Here is a 17,797-nt window from a genome sequence, read left to right as displayed (position 1 = left end):
TTTTAATTGCGATTTAATTCTGCGCTGAGCGAAGTCGTGGGGGGGCGGGTTTTCCGTACAAATGAGAAAATGAAAATAAAAACAAAGGCGGAGCTGCCGGCGGGGGTGGCACCGGTCGCCCTTATTCGCCGTCATTTCTGCCGGAGACGGAATAGCCGGAGGCGGGCTGGGGGGGCCGAGAACGGTACCCGGGACGGGTCCGTGGAAGGTCCCGGTGCCCGGGTCCCTGCTCGGGGAGCAGCGGTGCGCGGCCCGGGATGCTGCCCGCGGTGGCGGTGGCCGTGGCCGTGGCGGTGGCCGTGGCCGTGGCGCTTTCCGCCGCCCCCGCGCTGCGGCACCGGCTGCTCCGTTCCGCGCTGCTCCGCGCCGCGGGCTGGTCCCGGCGGCGGCTGGAGCTGCGGGGCAGCGAGGTGCGGCGGAGCCAGGAGCGGCGGCTGCGGCGGCTGCTGCCCCCCGGCACGGCCCGCGGTGAGACGGGGGGGGCGGCGGAGCGATGGGGTGGGGATGGGGGGTCCCGAGGGGTCGCCCCCCTCACCCCGCGCCTCTCTCGGCAGGCTCAGATGCTTTCCGGGAGCGATACCCCCTGGGGCAGAGCTGCCCTGATGAGGTGCTGGGGGGACAGGTCTCCCCGCTGCGCCTCTGGACGCTGCTCCGCAGCTGCTGGGGTACCGACCCCCCTCTGCAGGTATGGGGGTGATGGGGCAGGGAGGGGAACGCGGGCACCCCACACGCCCCAGTCTGCCCCACCTGACCCCCGCCTGTCCCTGCGCAGGGATCCCTGCTCTACCTGGACATCCTTCGCACCACCTTCCCGCAAGCGCTGGCTCCCCGGGACACGGCGTTGCTCTCCTGGGCACCCGCTTGGCCCCGCGCCCCGGCGGGCTGGCCCCTGCCCACCCTGTACTGCACCCCGGCCGAGGCGAGCACCCTGCCCTCGCGGGCCGCCGCACTGCGGGTGCAGCTGCTCTTCGCCCTGCGGACGCGTGCCCTGCGGGTGCTGGAGGCCGGGCTGGCCAGCGAGCTGCAGGACGCGCTGCTGGCTCTGCGCACGGGCTGGCACGGGCTGGCACAGGACCTGGCGCTGGGCAGCGTGAGCCCCCAGCCTGGGCTGCCCGAGGACGCGCGGGGCCGGCTGCAGGCGCTGCTGGCCCCCGATGCCACCCGGGCGGCCGAGGTCCGGGCCGAGTGTGCCCGCGGCTTCGAGGGCATCGTGCAGCGCCTGTGGCCGCAGCTGGAGGTGGTGGTGGTGGGGACGGCGTACAGCGCGGAGCAGCACTACTGCGATGCCCTCCGCCAGGCTGACTGCAAGGGGCTGCCGTTCTACTGCCCCTTCTATCAGGCGGCAGGAGGTGAGTGTCCTCCCAGGCCTGTCCCCTGAGTGCGTAGGGGGAACAAACCCCTTCTGCCCCCACAGATGTGGGTGCATCTCGGTGCCCCATCCCTCCTTGGAGAGACGTGCCTGCTCTCCAGAAACAGCTCTGTCCCAGCACTGGGCAAAAGGTTCCCCCTTGGAAGGGGAGCGATGCTATGCAGGCAGGGACAGGAGGGTCTGGGGGGGCTCCCACTGACCCAGGCTGCCCTCTGCCCAGCCCTGCTTGGTGTGAACCTGTGGCCACAGGAACCAGCGCCCCGGTTCCTGCTGTGCCCCGACTGGGCTTTCTGTGAGTTCCTGCCCTGCCCAGCCGAGGAGGAGCCGCGGACGGTGCTGCTGGACGAACTCTGGGAGGGACGCGAGTACAGGCTTGTCCTGACGGCCCGGCCCGGAGAGTACAGGTGCGGTGGTCTAGGGGGGCCACCTGCCCCAGCCTTGTGTGCCTGGCACCGGACCCTCATGCTCCCCGTGCCCACGCAGGTGCCGTGCCGGGGAGGTACTGAGGGTCACCGGCTTCCACAAGCAGTGTCCCATGGTGGAGCTTGTGCGCAGGTGAGGACACCCTGACCCCTACCCCTCACCTTGGGGGCCTCTGTGCTGGGCAGGGTCAGGGTGGGATGGTGCTAGTGGCACCCCCGAAACGGAGCACCCACCGTGGACCCCCTCATGCTGCAGGGAGAGTCAGGCACTGAATGTGCGGGGTGAGAGCATCCCTGAGGACCGATTCTGCCGGAGCCTGTGCCGCGCCGTGGGCATGTGGCCGGGCGCTCGCCTGGTGGACTATGTCTGCGTGGAGAGCGCCCTGCTGGGTGAGTCTCCCCGAGAGCTGAGTGCCCCCAAAAGCACGGCTGGCACTGACCTCGGCTCTTCTGACCCTCCTGTGCCTGGCGGGGCTGGGGGCCGCGGGCAGCTTTAACATGCTGATGGTGCTGCTGCAGGCGCATCTTCGGGGGCCTGTGCCCCCCACTACGAGGTGTTCGTGGAGCTGCGGGGCCTGCGGGACCTGTCGGAGGGGCAGCGCTACAAGGTGAGGGGATGCGGGCAGGCAGGTCCCGCACCCTGCCAGGCGGGCGAGCAGCGGGGTGGCCGCAGCCACACGGTGGCAGTGGTGGCCTCACAGGCTCTGTGCTAGACACCAGGGAGAAAATGCTTGCACTGAGGGTGGTGGAACGCTGGCCCGAGTTCCCAGGGAGGTGGTGGATGAACCATCCCTGGAGCAATCCCAAGCCAGGCTGGACGGGGCTCTGAGCACCCTGAGCTGGTGAAGATGTCCCTGCTCATGGCAGGGGTGGCACTGGATGCGCTTTGGAGGTCACCTCAACCCAAACTATTCCATGATGATGCTTTGCTGACGGGCTGATGGGAGGGAACACGGGCACAGTCTGGGGGGCTGCGCTGGGACAGCGGGTATCGGATCAGTATGAGCAGTCTGCCCTCTCTCTGCAGCTGGACCAGTGTCTCCAGGAGGATTTCCCCATCTATAAATCCTTCCGCTTCAAGGGCAGCATCAGGCCCCTGCGCCTGCACATGGTGGGGGCTGGAGCCTTCGCCCGGTTGCGGGACGCGCTGGGCTCCGCCGTCCCCATGCCCAGGGTCCTGCGGGAGGAGCGGCTGCTGCAGCTCATCCAGAACACCGTCATCTCGTAGGGCAGCCCAGGGGTCCCGCAGCCCTCCTGCCTCTGGAGTCTGCTTGTCGTGTGCCCTCTGAGGAATGGAGTGGGGCCAAGCCCCTGTTGGGAGGTGTGGGGGTGAGGGTGCCCATCCCCAGAGGGTTTGGCTGAGGGGAGCTGGTGGAGCCAGCGAGCTCAGCTGTGTCTCCGCTCTGTGGTGGTGGCAGGCACTGGTGGGCACCCGCTCAGTGCTGCCCGTGGGGATGGAGCAGGACCTGCACCCCAGCACTGGCCCCAGCTCCAGTCCCCTTTTGTGGGGCTGTTCTGTGTACAGGATGGGACCATGGGCACTTGTGAGCATCATGGGGCAGCCAGGTCCTGCTGCCACCAGCCATGGCTCACCCAGCTCCGCTCAGTGCCTTGGCAGCTCCGTGGGTGCCCATTCCTTTCCCAAAGGACACCTTGGCTGTCACAGCCCATGGCCAGCACGGGGAGGGGACAGTGCAAACCTCCCCAGGAGCCAGGAGGAGCCGAGGAGCGTTGAGCCCATGGTTCAACCCAGCACTGAGCTCAGGGACCCTTGTGGCATTTTGTCCCCTGGCAGGGACATCGTGGGGAGGGCACAGGGTGGCAGGGGGTGGCAGGTGCCACGTCCACTGGGTTCCAGTGCACGTCTGCTGGTTTACAGAACAATGAGCTCCAGCAGGGGCTGCTTTTAATGGTTAAAAATACAGAAGCAAAATAAAGGAGGATTATGTCTCAAAAATAAATAAAGGGCCGCACTCTGGGATTTATTTTTTTATACTATTATTTTTAATCCTCATTAAAGAGATTTCTTGATGACAGCTCTGACTCTGCTCTGGTGGTTGAGAAGTTGCTCTTGTAGGTTCCTCGGGGCTCCTGGGGAAGGGGCAGCCATGAATATTTAACCAGTTCAGCGACTGGCTGGGGCTCTGGGAACATCTGGCTGTTTGTGCCTTTGAGGCGCAAATAGGGGAGGGACTGGTCCTTTCTCCTCCTGCTTGTTAAGGTTTATTTTAAGGGCTGGTGAGCCACGGTGCTTGGGGAACCTGCTGTGCAGGCAGCTGCTGCTGGGGTGGGCACAACCCCGGCTGCTGGTGATGTCTTGAACAAGGTCCACACAAAGCATGGCCCTGGTGCAGGCAAAACCTCCTCAGGGATGGAATCTGGGATAAGGGCCCTTCTTCCCATCCCTGATGGAAAAAAAGATTAAAAAGCTCGGGGCAAATTTCCTGCTGCATGGTGGGGAGAAGTGGTGCTTGGCGCTGGTGGGTGCCTGTGCCTGGGTGGGGGGATGCCTGGGTGGGCTGTGAGCCTGGGTTGGCAGAGATCTGTGCAGCCTATAGACCCCAAGGGGGCTGCTGGTCCTGCTGCCTGTGCCAGTCTGCAGGGTGCAGGCTCGGTTTGGGTGCCAGGCTGCAGGGTACAAGGTCGATTTAAGTGCCAGGGTGCAGGCTTGTTTTGGGTACCAGACTGCAGGGAGTGTGCTGGGTTTGGGTGCCAGGCTGTAGGGTGCGGGCTCGTTTCGGGTACCAGGCTGCAGGGTGTGTGCTGGGTGGGGGTGCCCGGCTGCAGGGTGCGGGCTTGGCCCCGCTCCCACCGGGATGGGGCGGCTGCCGGGCCCGGGCGCTGCGGCGCTGGGCGGAGGCCCGGGGGGGCCCCGCCGGCGGGAGGTGCCGGTGCCCGGTGCCCGTCCCCACTCCCCGCCGCTGCAGCCCGGGGCGGGGGGGCCGCTCCGTCCCCATCCGCGTCCCCGCCCCGGCCCGGCCCCTCCTCCCGGCCGCGCCGCCTCCCGCCCGCTCCGCCACTGAGCCCGCAGCGGCGGCGGGCGCAGGCTCCGGGGGCGCCCGGGGCCCCGCGGCGGCCGCTGCCCTGAGGCTGCGGGGGATGGCGGAGGGGCCCCGGGGCGCCCCGCCGCCTGGCTCGCCCCGCCCCGCCGCCCCGCTGCCCAACGGGCCCCGCGGCGGTGGCGGCGGCGGCGGCAGCCCCGGTTCGGGCTCGGGCAGCAGCAGCCGCGAGGACTCGGCGGAGCGGAGCCCCGCGCCCGCCGCGCCCCGCGCCAGCATCATGAAGGTGAGAGCCCCGCACCGGCCCCTCCCGCGCTCCCCTCCCGTCCCCGGAGCGGGCTCCGGTGTCCCCTGGGACCGGCTCTACCCGGCACCTGCGCATGGCTCGGGGGGGCTCATCCGTGTCCCCCGCGGGAGCTGCGCGTCCCCCGGACCCGGCGGGCACCGGCCCTGCCCGCCCGCGATGCCCGCCGTGCCCGCCGCTTCCCCCGGGCTCCCGCCGTGCCCGGCCGGGCGCTGCACCCGCGGGGCCGGTTTGTGGAGCCGCGGGGCAGCTGCAGCCCCGGGTCGGTGTCCGGGGGTCGCCTGCCCGGCCGAGCACGGGGTTTGCCCTCTGCCCGCGGCACCGGGTTCGCCAGGGATGCTCTCGCTAGGGCTGGCACAGCATCCCATCGCCCTGCCCAGCATTGTGGGTCGCCAAGGGCAAAGCTTGGCTTGGGCTTCGTGCGTTACCGGGCCAGGCCTGTCCACTTTGCACAGCCCTGGATTACCCCGTCTGGCCACTGCCGCTCCCATGGGTCACGGCCACGCTGCTGCTGCCATGGGAGTCGCACCGCAGCATCGCCCTGTCCTGCTCAGGGCACCCATGGCTGTTGGTGAGGAGACGCCTGCTCCTGTCTCCCAAAAACCTTCTGCTTTCCTATGGTCCCTCCTGCGAAGCTGCTGAGCCTTGAGCTCAGCCTCGCCAGCTCCCAACCTGCTCCCAGCACCTCCCCAAAGCTGTGGCGTGGGCACCGGTGGGGCCGTGGGCCAAGGAGGGTCTCTGGGGATCTCCTGTGCAGGTGGGCAGTGGGTCACATGCATGCTTTCCTAAATGAGCCCCCGCTAATTGTGCTTATGCCGGCGTTGCTCGCTGACACAATAGGTCGCGTCCGCCCGGGACCCGCCTCCCCACTCCTGGCAGCCTATTTTAAGCCGGGATTGCTCCGGTGCTATTAATACCCTGCGTGGGGGTTGTTCCCATGGTGCTGGCCCGGCCATGCTCTCCTGCCCCCTGGACCTGGTTCCCTGGGTAGAGGCTTCAGCTCATCCCCAGGGTGGGCAGAGGGAACCTGTGCCCCCCTCCCCAGCGCCCACCCAGGCTCTCGCTGCAAACTGTTGAGAGACTGGCCAGGCTGTGCCCAGCACGGTGACAGTGAGGAGACCTCCCGGTGCTCCCGTGCACCTGAAAGCCAGTGCCAGCGTGCCACCTGTGCCATGGTTTCCTCTGGGACATTGCTGGGGTCACCCGCTCCTCCTGGGGACTGATCGCAGGCTGGAGGCAAATGCCTCACTCACCCCTGGGCTGGGTGTATCCCCTGTCACCGGTCACCACCGTGCGTCACCGAGGGATTTGTCCTCACGTGGAGGTTGGGTCGCCCAGGGTCAGCGGTGGGCAGGGGGCACTGAGGCAGGTCAGACAAGGCTGGTGTCCCCAGCCTGTGCCGGTTCCTTATGCATCTCCAATTCCATCCGGGCCTGATCCTGCCCTTGTGCTGGAGGGCAAAAATCCTGTAGACGTGTGGTCCCCATAGGATCATGAACGTGCTGAGCCCCTCATTGGCCTGAGGGTGACATGCAGGGGACAGGCTGTGCTCCTCCTGCCCTTACCCCTTTGGAGGCAGCAGTCCTGCTGATGACCCAGCATAGCTCTCCTGTCCCAGAGCAGGGATGGGGACACAGCGCGTCCTCTACCAGCCCCTCTGCTGCCACTGGCTGAGACCCCTCTGTGCCCAGGCTCTCCCTGTCTGGGGGGACGTGGCTCAGCCCGACTCTGCACAGTGACTGGGGAGAGGGTGGTGGTGGCAGGAAGGGTCTGTGGGGGACCCCCAGCAGGTTGGGTCCCCAACCAGCCCCCACAGGACCTGGGAAGCAGCTGCCTGACCCCAAACCCACGAGGGAGACCAAGGCCGCTCCTCTGCTGTGGGGTCTGTGGCAGCTTTGCTGTTCCCCTCCACGATGGCGAGTGGGACAGGGAGGGGACCCAGTGCCATGAGTTTGGCTACAGCCTGGAGCGCGGGCACAAACGAGCCACGGGCTGTGGGGCAGCTGGCCGGGCAGGGGCTGCCAGATTGTAAAGTGGACGCACATGTGGGAAAAGCTGTCAGCTCTGTTATTTTTTGGGATTTCCAGAAAAGGCTGGAGGAGTGAATCTGAAAGTAAGAATCAGCAGCTGTGCTGGAGCAGGGGGAGCCCAGGGCTGGCCGTGCCGGGTGTCGGCATCTCCCTGCCCCGGCTAGAGGATCTGCTCCCTGTGGTCTGCTGAGGCTGGGGGTGTGGTGGGCTGGGAGGATGCTTGAGTGGGACTGTGGTGGTACTGGATCTATTTCTGCTGCAGAAGGTGACCCTTCCCCCGTGTCCCACTGTCCTGTGCCCTGCATGGGTCCCTTCCCCACGCCGTAGCAGCCCCAGGAGCCGTGAGGTGCCTCTGTGCGGGGCTCCGGCTCCACGGCCCCTCACTGGGTAGCGGCAGCTGGTGCCGCGGGAAGTGGATGTGTCACTCGCTCTCTTCTTGGCAGGAAACAAACGCTGGTAGAAAAGCCCTGGCTGTGCCTGGCCTCCCACTGCCTCCGCTCTGGTGCTGCCGGCTGCCGCCTGCATCTCTGCTCGCGCTGCCCAGCCTGGGATGGGGGCAGCGGGAGGAACCGGGACCTGGGGAAACCGGCTGCGGATGTGTCACATCACAGCCAAGCTGGGGGCAGCCCCGTCGCTCCACCGCACATCCCATGGCCAGGAGCGGGGTCCTGCTGCTGGGGTGGCCACGGTCCTGCTTTCCCACAGCGGTCGAGACGTCTCAGCTCCAGATGCTTTCGGTTCCTCTATCTCCTGCTGTGTGGTGGGGAACCCCTGAAGCCAGGCGTCGGGGGACAATGGGAAGGGACGGGTGGCCAATGGGCCCTTCCCCATCCCTGCACTTGGAAGTGGGTTGCTTGGTTGGTAATGGCAGCAGTCACGTGGTGGCTGAGATTAGGGATGCCACACTTGCCAGGGCACTAATCACAGAGGTAATTGGCTAAAGGGGTGCTTAACACGCGCTGCAGAGCAGGGCAGGGCGCAGGCAGCTGCTTTTGGACGTGCTCTCCGTGCCCAGCTGGATGCCTGCGCCCACCGTTGGCATCACAGTTGGCACTGGCATCGCGGTCAGTGCATCTTTCCTCCGCAGAGCCGGGCTCTGTGGGTTCGATGCGTGCGGGAGCGCTGACAATAGCCATGCCTGCTCGCTGCCAGCCCGGCAGCACGGCGAGCGGGATGCCCTGCTCCCGCCGGAGCTCTGCCCGCTGCGCAGGGATGCTCCGTGCTCCCACAGCTGGGACTGGAATGTCCTCCTGCCGTGTCCTCTGCTGACCTCCTGGTCACCCTATGGAGCTCTGCGGCCCCGGCTGCCTGTACTGCTCCTGCCTGTACCGCTCCTGCCTGTACTGCTCCTGCCCGCGCCTCGCGGTGTGCTTAGAGTCATTGAATCATTTTGGTTGGAAAAGACCCTTGGGATCGTCGAGTCCAACCATAACCTAACCCAGCTCTAGCACTAAACCACGTCCCTAAGAACCTCGCCTTTTAAACCCCTCCAGGGATGGTGACTCCACCACTTCCCTTAACAGTCTGTTCCAATGTCTGACACTTAATGGAGTGTCCCCAGGGTTGGTGCCCACTTGGAAAGCGCCGGTACAGGGGGCTGCTGTGGAGCAGCGGTTTTTCCCCACCGGTGCCTGAACCGGGGTGTGAAGCCAAAAGGAGGTCCCGCTAGGGTTTGGGGGTTCACCTGTGCAGATAGGGGGAGCAGAGCCCCTGTGCCATGGGATACGCTCAGGTCTGCACTGCACACCTGCATCCCAAAGCGCTGCAGCTACCCAAGCCCTGGGGGACAGGGGTTCAGGTTTTCACCCCAGGCAGGGGATGACGGGGCAGGGCTCCGGCTGCCTGTGGTGGGTGCAGCTGGAGGCAGGTCCCTGGGGGTGCAGGGTGTGCGCAGCCCCCCCCGCCCGGGTTTCCTTTCCGGATGGGTTTCCTGTTTTCGGCTGTGGGGCCCGGTGCGGAGCCGCCTGGGGTGGGGTGCGCCGGGGCGGGGAGCGGGTCCGCTGAGGTTCGGGGTCTGGGGCAGGAGGGGCTGCTCCCCAGTGCCGGCTGTGATACCGCGGGGGGGCGGGCGGCTGCCTGTCAGTGGGGTGCTCAGATTGCTGCTGGTAGCAAATGCCTCAGCAGCGAGGAGGTGGGGAAGCTCTCAGGGGGGACACCCCCGTGTCCCCAGCCCAGGCAACTGAGCAGGACCTGCCTATGCCAGCGACACCACCAGATTAGAGGTGACTCACCATAATCTTGAAGACGTGGATTAAATCAGCTCCTGCTGCACTACTTAATGAAATCCATCCCATAATATGCTCCCAGCCCTGCTGTTCCCCCTCATTCCCCCCACCCCCTCCAGCCCCTTGGCAGCAGGGTCCCCGTTCCCCGCCGAGGGGCAGGGCTGATGCAGGGGAACGGGCAGACCGATGGCACGGGGCACAGAGACCCCGTCCCCAACATCACCCCATGCAGGCAGCAGCAGCCGCGGGCTCTGCAGGACGGGGCCGTGGGCTGCGCTCGTCCTCAGTGTGTGGAGCGATCCTGCAGTGGGGGGGTCTGACTGGGGCTCCCCAGGAGCAGCTGTGCCCGTGCATCGCCTCGGGGTGCCCCAGGCAGCCTTGCACCCCTCGGGGTCGGTGGCCAGGGGAGGACGAGAGGGGCCGTTGCGTGTGCCCCTCCACAGGGATGGGGCTGCTGTGGGCACAGGGTGGTCCTGCTGGGCGCCTGTTTTCCTCTGGTGTCCCCATGTTGGAGAGATGGGGACATGGCTGTGCCTCGACGGGTGAGTGAGCACGGAAAGCTCCAGCTCAGGGCCGGGAGCAGGAAGGAAGGAAGGAAAGCAGAGTTAAAATAAGCCAGGCAGCAAGCCATGGGGGAGGCCAGGCTGGAGCCGGCTCCCAGCCTCTGGGGACAGGGTCGGACTGGGGCAAACTGGGCTCCGTGTGGCACTGGGACACACTGGGGTGCATCAGCAGGAGGGCGATGGGAGCTGGCGGGGCACGTGCTGCCTGCCCCATCCCTGACGGCTCTGCCTCCTTCTCCCACCCCGGCAGGACGGCTCCCGGCAGCGCCCGCCACATAAGAAGAAGACCGTGTCCTTCAGCACCATGCCCAACGACCGCAAGATCAACAGCACGGCCGCCTGCATCTCCTTCATGCTGGAGGGCTGCGAGCTGAAGAAGGTGCGCTCCAACTCCCGCATGTACAGCCGCTTCTTCGTGCTGGACGCCGACATGCGCTCCGTGCGCTGGGAGCCCTCCAAGAAGGACTCGGAGAAGGCCAAGATCGAGATCAAGTCGGTCAAAGAGGTGCGTGTGGGCAAGAAGACACCCGTCCTGCGCAGCAACGGCCTCTCCGACCAATTCCCTGATGAGTGCGCCTTCTCCATCATCTATGGAGACAACTACGAGTCCCTGGACCTGGTGGCCAACTCAGCCGATGTGGTGAGTGCCTGGGTGATGGGGCTGCGGTACCTCGTGTCCTATGGGAAGCACACGCCCGAGGCGCCGGGGACCGGCCACCCCAGCCTCCGGACCTCCTGGATCTCCTCCGTCTTTGACCTCGCCGACCTGGAGAAGTCTGGACGCATCCCCGTGTCCCGGGCTGTGCAGCTGATCAAAGCGCTCAACCCAGGCATGAAGACCTCCACCATTGAGCTGAAGTTCAAGGAGCTGCAGAAGGCCAGTGAGCGTTCGGGTGCAGAGGTGGCCTGTGACCTTTTTGTGGAGGCGTATTGCGAGCTCTGCACCCGCCCCGAGATCTTCTTCCTGCTAGTGCAGTTCTCCAGCAACAAGGAGTACCTGGGCCTGAAGGACCTGCTGATGTTCCTGGAGGTGGAGCAGGGCATGGAGGGGGTGACGGAGGAGAAGTGCTTGGAGATCGTTGGCAAGTATGAGCCCTCCAAGGAGGGCCGGGAGAAGGGCTACCTGGCCATCGATGGCTTCACGCGCTACCTGCTCTCCGCCGACTGCTCCATCTTCGACCCGCAGCACCGCAAGGTGTGCCAGGACATGGCGCAGCCCCTCTCCCACTACTACATCAGCTCTGCCCACAGCGCCTGCCTGCTGGAGGACAACTTCTGGGGCCGCTCGGACATCAGCGGCTACGTCAGCGCCCTGGGCTTGGGCTGCCGCAGCATCGAGCTGGTGCTGTGGGACGGCCCCGAGGGCGAGCCCGTGGTCTACACCAGCCCCTCGGCCGCCTCCTGCGTGCCCTTCCGCGCCGTGGTGGGGCTGATCGACCAGCATGCCTTCGCTGCCTCCGCCTACCCCCTCATCCTCTGCCTGGTGGTGCGCTGCTCGGCCCCCCAGCAACGTCTCGCCGCCCAGTGCCTGCGCAAGACGCTGGGGGAGAAGCTCTACCTGGAGCCCCCCAACCCCAGCGCGTCCTACCTGCCCTCTCCGGAGCAGCTCAAGGGCCGCATCCTCATCAAGGGCAAGAAGCTGCCGCCCAGCTGCGAGGACAGCGAGGGGGAGGTGTCGGATGAGGAGGAAGGCTGGGAGCTGGCGCGGCGGCTGGGGCAGGAGGAGCAGGAGGTACCCGAGGGGGGCGGCCCGCGGCGGGTGCGCCTCAGCCGGGAGCTCTCGGAGCTGGTGAGCCTCTGCCAAGCCGTCCCCTTTCAGGACTTCGAGAGCTCACGGCGTGGGCAGCGTTACTGGGAGATGTGCTCCTTCAGCGAGGTGGAGGCAGGACGCTTCGCCAACGAGTGCCCGGCCGAGCTGGTGAGCTACAACAAGCGGTTCCTCTCCCGCGTCTACCCCAGCCCCATGCGCATCGACGCCAGCAACATGAACCCCCAGGACTTCTGGAAATGCGGCTGCCAGATGGTGGCCATGAACTACCAGACACCAGGGCTCATGATGGACCTGAACGTGGGCTGGTTCCGGCAGAACGGAGCCTGCGGCTACGTCCTCCGCCCCGCCATCATGCGGGAGGAGGTGTCCTACTTCAGTGCCAACGCCAAGGACTCCTTGCCTGGGGTGCCGGCCCAGCTCCTGCACCTCAAGGTCATCAGCGGGCAGAACCTGCCCAAGCCCAAGGGCTCGGGGGCCAAGGGGGAGGTGGTGGAGCCGTACGTGTGCGCCGAGATCCACGGCATCCCTGCCGACTGCGCCGAGCACCGCACCAAGACGGCCCTGCAGAGCGGGGACAACCCCATCTTCGACGAGAGCCTGGAGTTCCAGATCAACCTGCCGGAGCTGGCCGTCCTGCGCTTCGTCGTGCTGGATGACGACTACATCGGGGATGAGTTCATCGCCCAGTACACCATCCCCTTCGAGTGCCTGCAGCCCGGCTACCGCCATGTCCCCCTCCAGTCCCTGGCCGGGGAGCCCCTGCCCCACGCCACCCTCTTCGTGCACGTGGCCATCACTGACCGCCGCGGCGGGGGGGGCAAGGGCCACCGGCGGGGGCTGGCGGGGCGCCGGGGCCGCCGGGTGCGGGAGTACACCTCCACCAAGGCCACTGGCATCAAGGCCATCGACGAGGTGTTCCGGACAGCCACCCAGCCGCTGCGGGAGGCCACCGACCTGCGGGAGAACGTGCAGGTACGGACTCAGCAGAGGCACCTGGGGACATGGCGTGTGCGGGGGAGGATGGGGCTGGACCACGAACAGTGGGGAGCCCAGGTGTATCTCCTCTTCTCAGCTCCAGGGAGTGCAGATGTAGAACCTCACCCCGAGCAGAGATCTGGGGAGAATGAGGCTGTTCTTGGCAGGGGGGGAGGCTCTTGAGGTCCCTCCAGGACTGAGCCCCTGATGCTGGTCTCTGCCCGCAGAACGCGCTGGTCTCCTTCAAGGAGCTGTGCGGGCTGACGCCCGCGGCCAACATGAAGCAGTGCATCCTGACGGTGGCCACGTGGCTGCTGCACAGTGACAGCGCGCCCAGCGTCACCCTCAACCTGGCAGAGCAGTACCCCCCCATGGAGGCGCAGGGCCCCATCCCGGACCTGCTGCGCAAGGTCCTCACCGCCTACGAGACGGTAAGTGCCATCCTGCCGGGGCTCAGCACCTCCTGAGGATGCTTTGCAGGGCTGGTGGCACCGGGACCACCACCCTGCCAAGGATAGGGGACCCCAAACTTGCTGTGCAGGGGGAGGCTGCGCAAGGGGTTGCCCAGGGAGGAGTCTCATCAAGGCGCGGGCTTGGGAGCCCATAGTCCCTGTCCCCCCTGCTGCCCAAATCCTTCATGGGACCAGCTGCTGGGGCATCTTGTGATCCCACCTGGCCAGAGAAATCCCATTAATAGCCGCAGCTGGAGCCGCTTCCTTCCTTTGTGTTGGAGGGGGGGCCCTGGCCACCGGCCCGGCGCTGCTCACACAGCACCTGGATGTGTGTGAGGGGACAAGGAGGGACAGACCCCCACGCCGGGGTGAGGAGCAGCCCCTGCTCCCCATCGCTCTGCCGGGGGGTGCGTGGGGCCGGGGGCTGCCCCGCTCCTCACGCCGCCGCTCTCCCCAGATGATCCAGACCAGCCGGACGCTGATCGAATCCGCCGACGCGGTGTACGGGAAGCTCACTCAGGCACAGCAGGCAGGTGGGTGCTGGGGGGACACGTCCATCCCCGGTGCTGCTCTGTGCCACAGACCCAGGGGACCGGGCATGTCCCCGAGGGGTCTGGGCACCGCCGGGGTGCTGGGGTGGCAAGGGCAAGGTGCTGGGTGGGTGGGCTGCAGGGAGGGAGAGGAGAGAAGGGAGGGGAGCGGAGGAGGCTGATGAGGAAGCAGGGAAGAGTCATTAGCTGCCAAATGCCAGAATATAATTAGCACCAGAAATAACAGACTGGGGCTGACGGTAGAAGTGGCAACTGAATGTTACGACTTCCAAGACACATGGCTGAACCCACACAGGCAGGTGCTGCCGCCTCCCTGCCCCAGTCCCGTCCCCCCCAAATCCTGCCCCCCACCCCAGCGGCTGCCCGGGACCCCCAGCCCCACTCCCAGCACCAATGGCTTTGTGACCCCTCTGCGGGATGGGACCCCACAGGGACATCCCTGGGGACATCCCTGGCCACACCCCAGTGCACAGGGGGCTGGTGTGGGGGCTCCCTGTGGGGCTGGGAGAGCCACCAGGAGCTGGAGGGGCTGGGGAGGAAGGAGGGGGCCCCGCTCTGCCACCCCCTGCCAGCACCAGCCCTGCTGCCAGCAGCCCTGTTTGTTCCCTGCCTGCATGGAGCCCGGAAACCTCCCTGAGCTCTTGGCTTTGGGCTCTGCCGCTGCTGCCAGGCAGCAGTTTGGGGGGCTGTACCCCCACCGCCGTGCCGGGGTGCTGGCTCTCCCCGCGTTCACCCCGGCTGCACCGTGGACAAGCCAGCCTGGGCTGTACCTGGCGGGTGGATGCGGTGGGGCCCGGGGGGTGCTGGCTGCCTGGGGGGTGCGGGGCTGGGGGGGCGTTGCTGATTGACAGCGCGGGGGCGAGCGGGCTTGCGTGGGAGCCCTCGTGTGGGCCCGGAGCCGCTGCTGCGTCAGGAGGGGTAAATATAGCACCCGCTCACGAGGACATCACGCGGTGCACGGCGCGGGGGCCCATACTCCGGCGGGGCTGGGGGGGCAGCAGCCCCGCTCTGAGCCCCCCGGGTGGGCAATGGTGTGCAAGAGCCAAGCTGCTACCCCTCTGGGGTCCAAAAGCAGCAAGGGCTGGGGCTGAGCGCGGTATTGGGGTGGTGGGAGCTCCGTCAAGCCTGTCAGTCCCAGCATGGAGAGGGCTCAGAGCTGCTGGGCAGTGGGGAGCCCACCCAACCTGCACCCCTGTGCTGGGGGTCCCTCCAGCTCCCATGGTGGGAGGTGGTCGTCCCTGTGCACTGAGCGATGCTCCTGCCTGCGCAGGGATGGACTTGCACAAGGAGCTGCACCGCATCGAGGCCAAGGAGGGGCTGAGGGGCCGCAAGCTGCAGAAAGCGCTGGAGAGCTTCGCCTGGAACATCACGGTGCTGAAGGTGAGGGGCTGCGCGGACCCCTCCCCAGCCCCCGGGGATGCTCCATGAGCACCGGGGATGCTGCCCAGTGACCCCCTGCACCTCCCTGTGCCCGAGGGGCCAGCAGGGTGGCCTGTGGTCCATCAGCCCCTGATTCCCCCCCGCGCAGGGCCAGGCTGACCTCCTCAAGCACGCCAAGGCGGAGGCGCTGGACAACCTGTGGCAGATCCACAACGCGGGGCAGTCCTGCGGCATCGGCAGGAACGGCTCGGCCTCGCCGGAGTCCTCCCATCTGCGTGCCCCGCTGGACCCCATCCCTGAGACGGAAGGAGGGGGTGACACATCGTCCTGCTGACCCCGGCATGGGGCTGGGGGTCCGGACTGAGCACCCGTCTGGCCGCAGGGTCCCGGATGAGGGAGCCCCAGCCTGCCCAGGGAGGGCAGCTGTGTGGGGAGGGATGCGTGTGGGGCTGGTGCCTGCACTCTGTCGTGCCGAGGGGCTGTGGGGACCCGGCAGAGAGGTTGCAGAGGGGGCGTCCGTGCTCCTGTCTGCACCCCCAAGCTCCCAGGGCCTCATCTATCCTCCCATCTGCTTCTGGGGTGAGTGCCCTGCTGTGGGACCGGCGGGGATGCTGGCCTGTGTGCATGTACCCCCAGCCTGCTGAGCCTGACCTCACGCCCTGTAAAAGCAGCCCCAGGTTTGGGCTTCTGCCCCTATGCAGGACCACGGGTTTTGCCTTTGCCAGCCCTGGGGAAAACCTGCCTGGCAAGAAGGGTCCTGGCTGGTCCTTGTCCCCTCTCCATGGAGCAGTGGGGGCTCTTCCTCACCCTGCCGTCCCCAGGCCCCCACTGTGCAGAGGGGCTGAGGGCTCAGGGGTGCAGCGGGGGTGGCTGCAGACCAGCTTGGGCAGCAGATGTGGCTTCTGGCATCAGGGAACCACCGGGGCTCATCCCCCAGGGCGAGACCCTCCCAGGTGAGGGACGGTCAGGGGTCAGACCGCAGCTGCGAAGCGTTATAAAGCGTGAGAGACCCACCCTGCTGCCCTGCTGCTCCCTCCCTGCATGGGACCAACGCAGGAGGGGGGCACTAAAGGGCATGGAGGATGGCACTGGGGATGGAGGACCCAGGTGGCTCCATCCCTCCCCTGGCACCAGCCGAGCGCAGGGTGACAGCTCCCCATGTCATGGAGCCGAGCGACTGCCCAGCACCCCTTTGTTCAAGGAGTTAATTAGTCTAATGGAGTCACCAAGACCGGGCCCGTGTGCTGGCGCTGCTGGGAGCGGGCAGCGCGTCCCCAGCGCCGACCTTCAGCCCCTTTGTGCTGGGCCGGCCGCGGGGCCCGCGGGCAATTACAGCCTCATTAGTGCCACACGTTGCGGCCAGTGCGCCCGGCCCGCCGGTACCCGCACAATGAGGAGCTGCAAATGAGGGGAAAGGCCTGGCCGGTCTCCGAGCTACCAGCCACCGCACGCCTGTGTCTCCCAGAGACCGGCTGCTCCCGCCCGGCCCTGACGGTATTTTTGGCAGCGCTTTGTGCCGGGCTCTATAAAGCGGTGTCTGCGGCGCAGGGCGCTGCACTCTCAGCTGCCCGGTGGGACATGCCCCAGCACCGCTCGGCTGCCTGAAGACCCCGGGAAGGATGGAGGTGCCCAGTGCCAAGGTGGGGCCAGGACACTGCAGCTCATGGGGATGGGTTGGAGGTTGGGATGGGGTACTGGGGGCCTGGAGGAGCAGGAAGGACTGGCTGGTTCCTTGGGAAGCCCCGAGTGTGCGGTAATAACTCCCCAGGGTTCCCCAACCATGGCCAGCAGCCACTCGGAGGGCTCAGCCCTCCTTGGGATGGAGCTAGGCACACAGTGGTGTGGGCACTGTCCCTGACATCCTGTGTCACTTGGTGACAAGGGGACAGTGTTTCCCATGACTGCGTTTTGCTGGGGCATGGTGGGGGTGCTGGTGAGGGCACCCATGTCTGGCTGCTGGTCAGAGCTGTGTGCCGGCTGCACTAACGCTGCCTGTTGCTCCGGCAGCTCCAACGAGCTGCCTGCCTCTTGCTCCTGCTCCTGCTCTGCTCCGCGGCCGCTGCCCGGCAGAGCCTGCCCGAGTGCTGCCGGCAGAAGACCTGCTCCTGCCGCATCTACGACCTCCTGTACGGCATGGGCAACCACGCCGCCGGCATCCTCACGCTGGGCAAGAGGAAGAGCGTCCCACCAGCCTTCCAGAGCCGGCTTTACCGTCTGCTGCACAGCTCCGGCAACCACGCCGCGGGCATCCTCACCATGGGCAAGCGCGGGGAGCGCCCCGGCACCATCTGCCACGGCGCATCGGGCTGCCCCGTGGACATGGACGCCCAGCCGACGCCAGCGCTGCGGGGCAGTGATACCAGCCCTGCCAGCCCCAGGGAGTGCCAGGGACACTCAGGGAAGGACACGACCAAGAGTCAGGGAGCTGCAAAGAGCTTTTACTGAGAGGGGTGAAGGGCAGTGGGAGCAGAGAGGGGACCCCCAGGGCCGCACGCCCAGAGCTTGGTGTAAATAGCACTTTTACATACCTCCTGGCCCCAGCCGAGCCTGCTCAGGGCACTGCTGGCCTTTTACAATAAAAGGTAGCCTGACGTTCCCCGGCTCTGCTTTCTCTCTGGGGAGGGGATGGGGGCACCACCAACCCGGTGTCCCCCGGGGCAGAGGCCCCTCCCGGTGCCGCGGGGCGGGGCGGGGGCGGGGCGGGAGCCCCGGGCCGAGCCGGGATCAGCCCGCGGCGCCGGGGCCGCACCTACGGA

At 66.8% G+C, this 17,797-nt stretch overlaps 3 protein-coding genes across 3 annotated transcripts; all 3 read left to right on the top strand.

The window, feature by feature from the left end:
• Positions 1–257: 257 nt before the first annotated feature.
• Positions 258–3,065, top strand: GHDC (GH3 domain containing; the record flags this gene model as incomplete). The annotated part of the gene is made up of 8 exons (XM_080359823.1): positions 258–468; positions 555–685; positions 773–1,349; positions 1,590–1,773; positions 1,853–1,924; positions 2,048–2,181; positions 2,311–2,399; positions 2,819–3,065. 8 exons carry the CDS (start codon positions 258–260, stop codon positions 3,017–3,019), a joined length of 1,599 nt encoding a protein of 532 aa, XP_080215949.1. The 3' UTR covers positions 3,020–3,065.
• Positions 3,066–4,890: 1,825 nt separating this feature from the next.
• On the top strand, positions 4,891–15,375 carry LOC308049932 (inactive phospholipase C-like protein 2; the record flags this gene model as incomplete). The annotated part of the gene is made up of 6 exons (XM_080359821.1): positions 4,891–5,076; positions 10,163–12,655; positions 12,886–13,089; positions 13,568–13,643; positions 14,932–15,041; positions 15,190–15,375. 6 exons carry the CDS (start codon positions 4,891–4,893, stop codon positions 15,373–15,375), a joined length of 3,255 nt encoding a protein of 1,084 aa, XP_080215947.1.
• Positions 15,376–16,621: 1,246 nt separating this feature from the next.
• Positions 16,622–17,486, top strand: HCRT (hypocretin neuropeptide precursor; the record flags this gene model as incomplete). Its single annotated transcript, XM_080359824.1, has 2 exons — positions 16,622–16,681; positions 17,049–17,486. Exons 1-2 carry the CDS (start codon positions 16,661–16,663, stop codon positions 17,484–17,486), a joined length of 459 nt encoding a protein of 152 aa, XP_080215950.1. The 5' UTR covers positions 16,622–16,660.
• Between the last annotated feature and the right edge of the window lie 311 nt (positions 17,487–17,797).

Source organism: Nesoenas mayeri (genome assembly GCF_963082525.1).
Source record: "Nesoenas mayeri genome assembly, chromosome: 26".
Taxonomy (NCBI): Eukaryota; Metazoa; Chordata; class Aves; order Columbiformes; family Columbidae; genus Nesoenas; species Nesoenas mayeri.
Note: the sequence above shows the minus strand (reverse complement) of the source record. Positions and strands in the feature narration are given on the sequence as shown.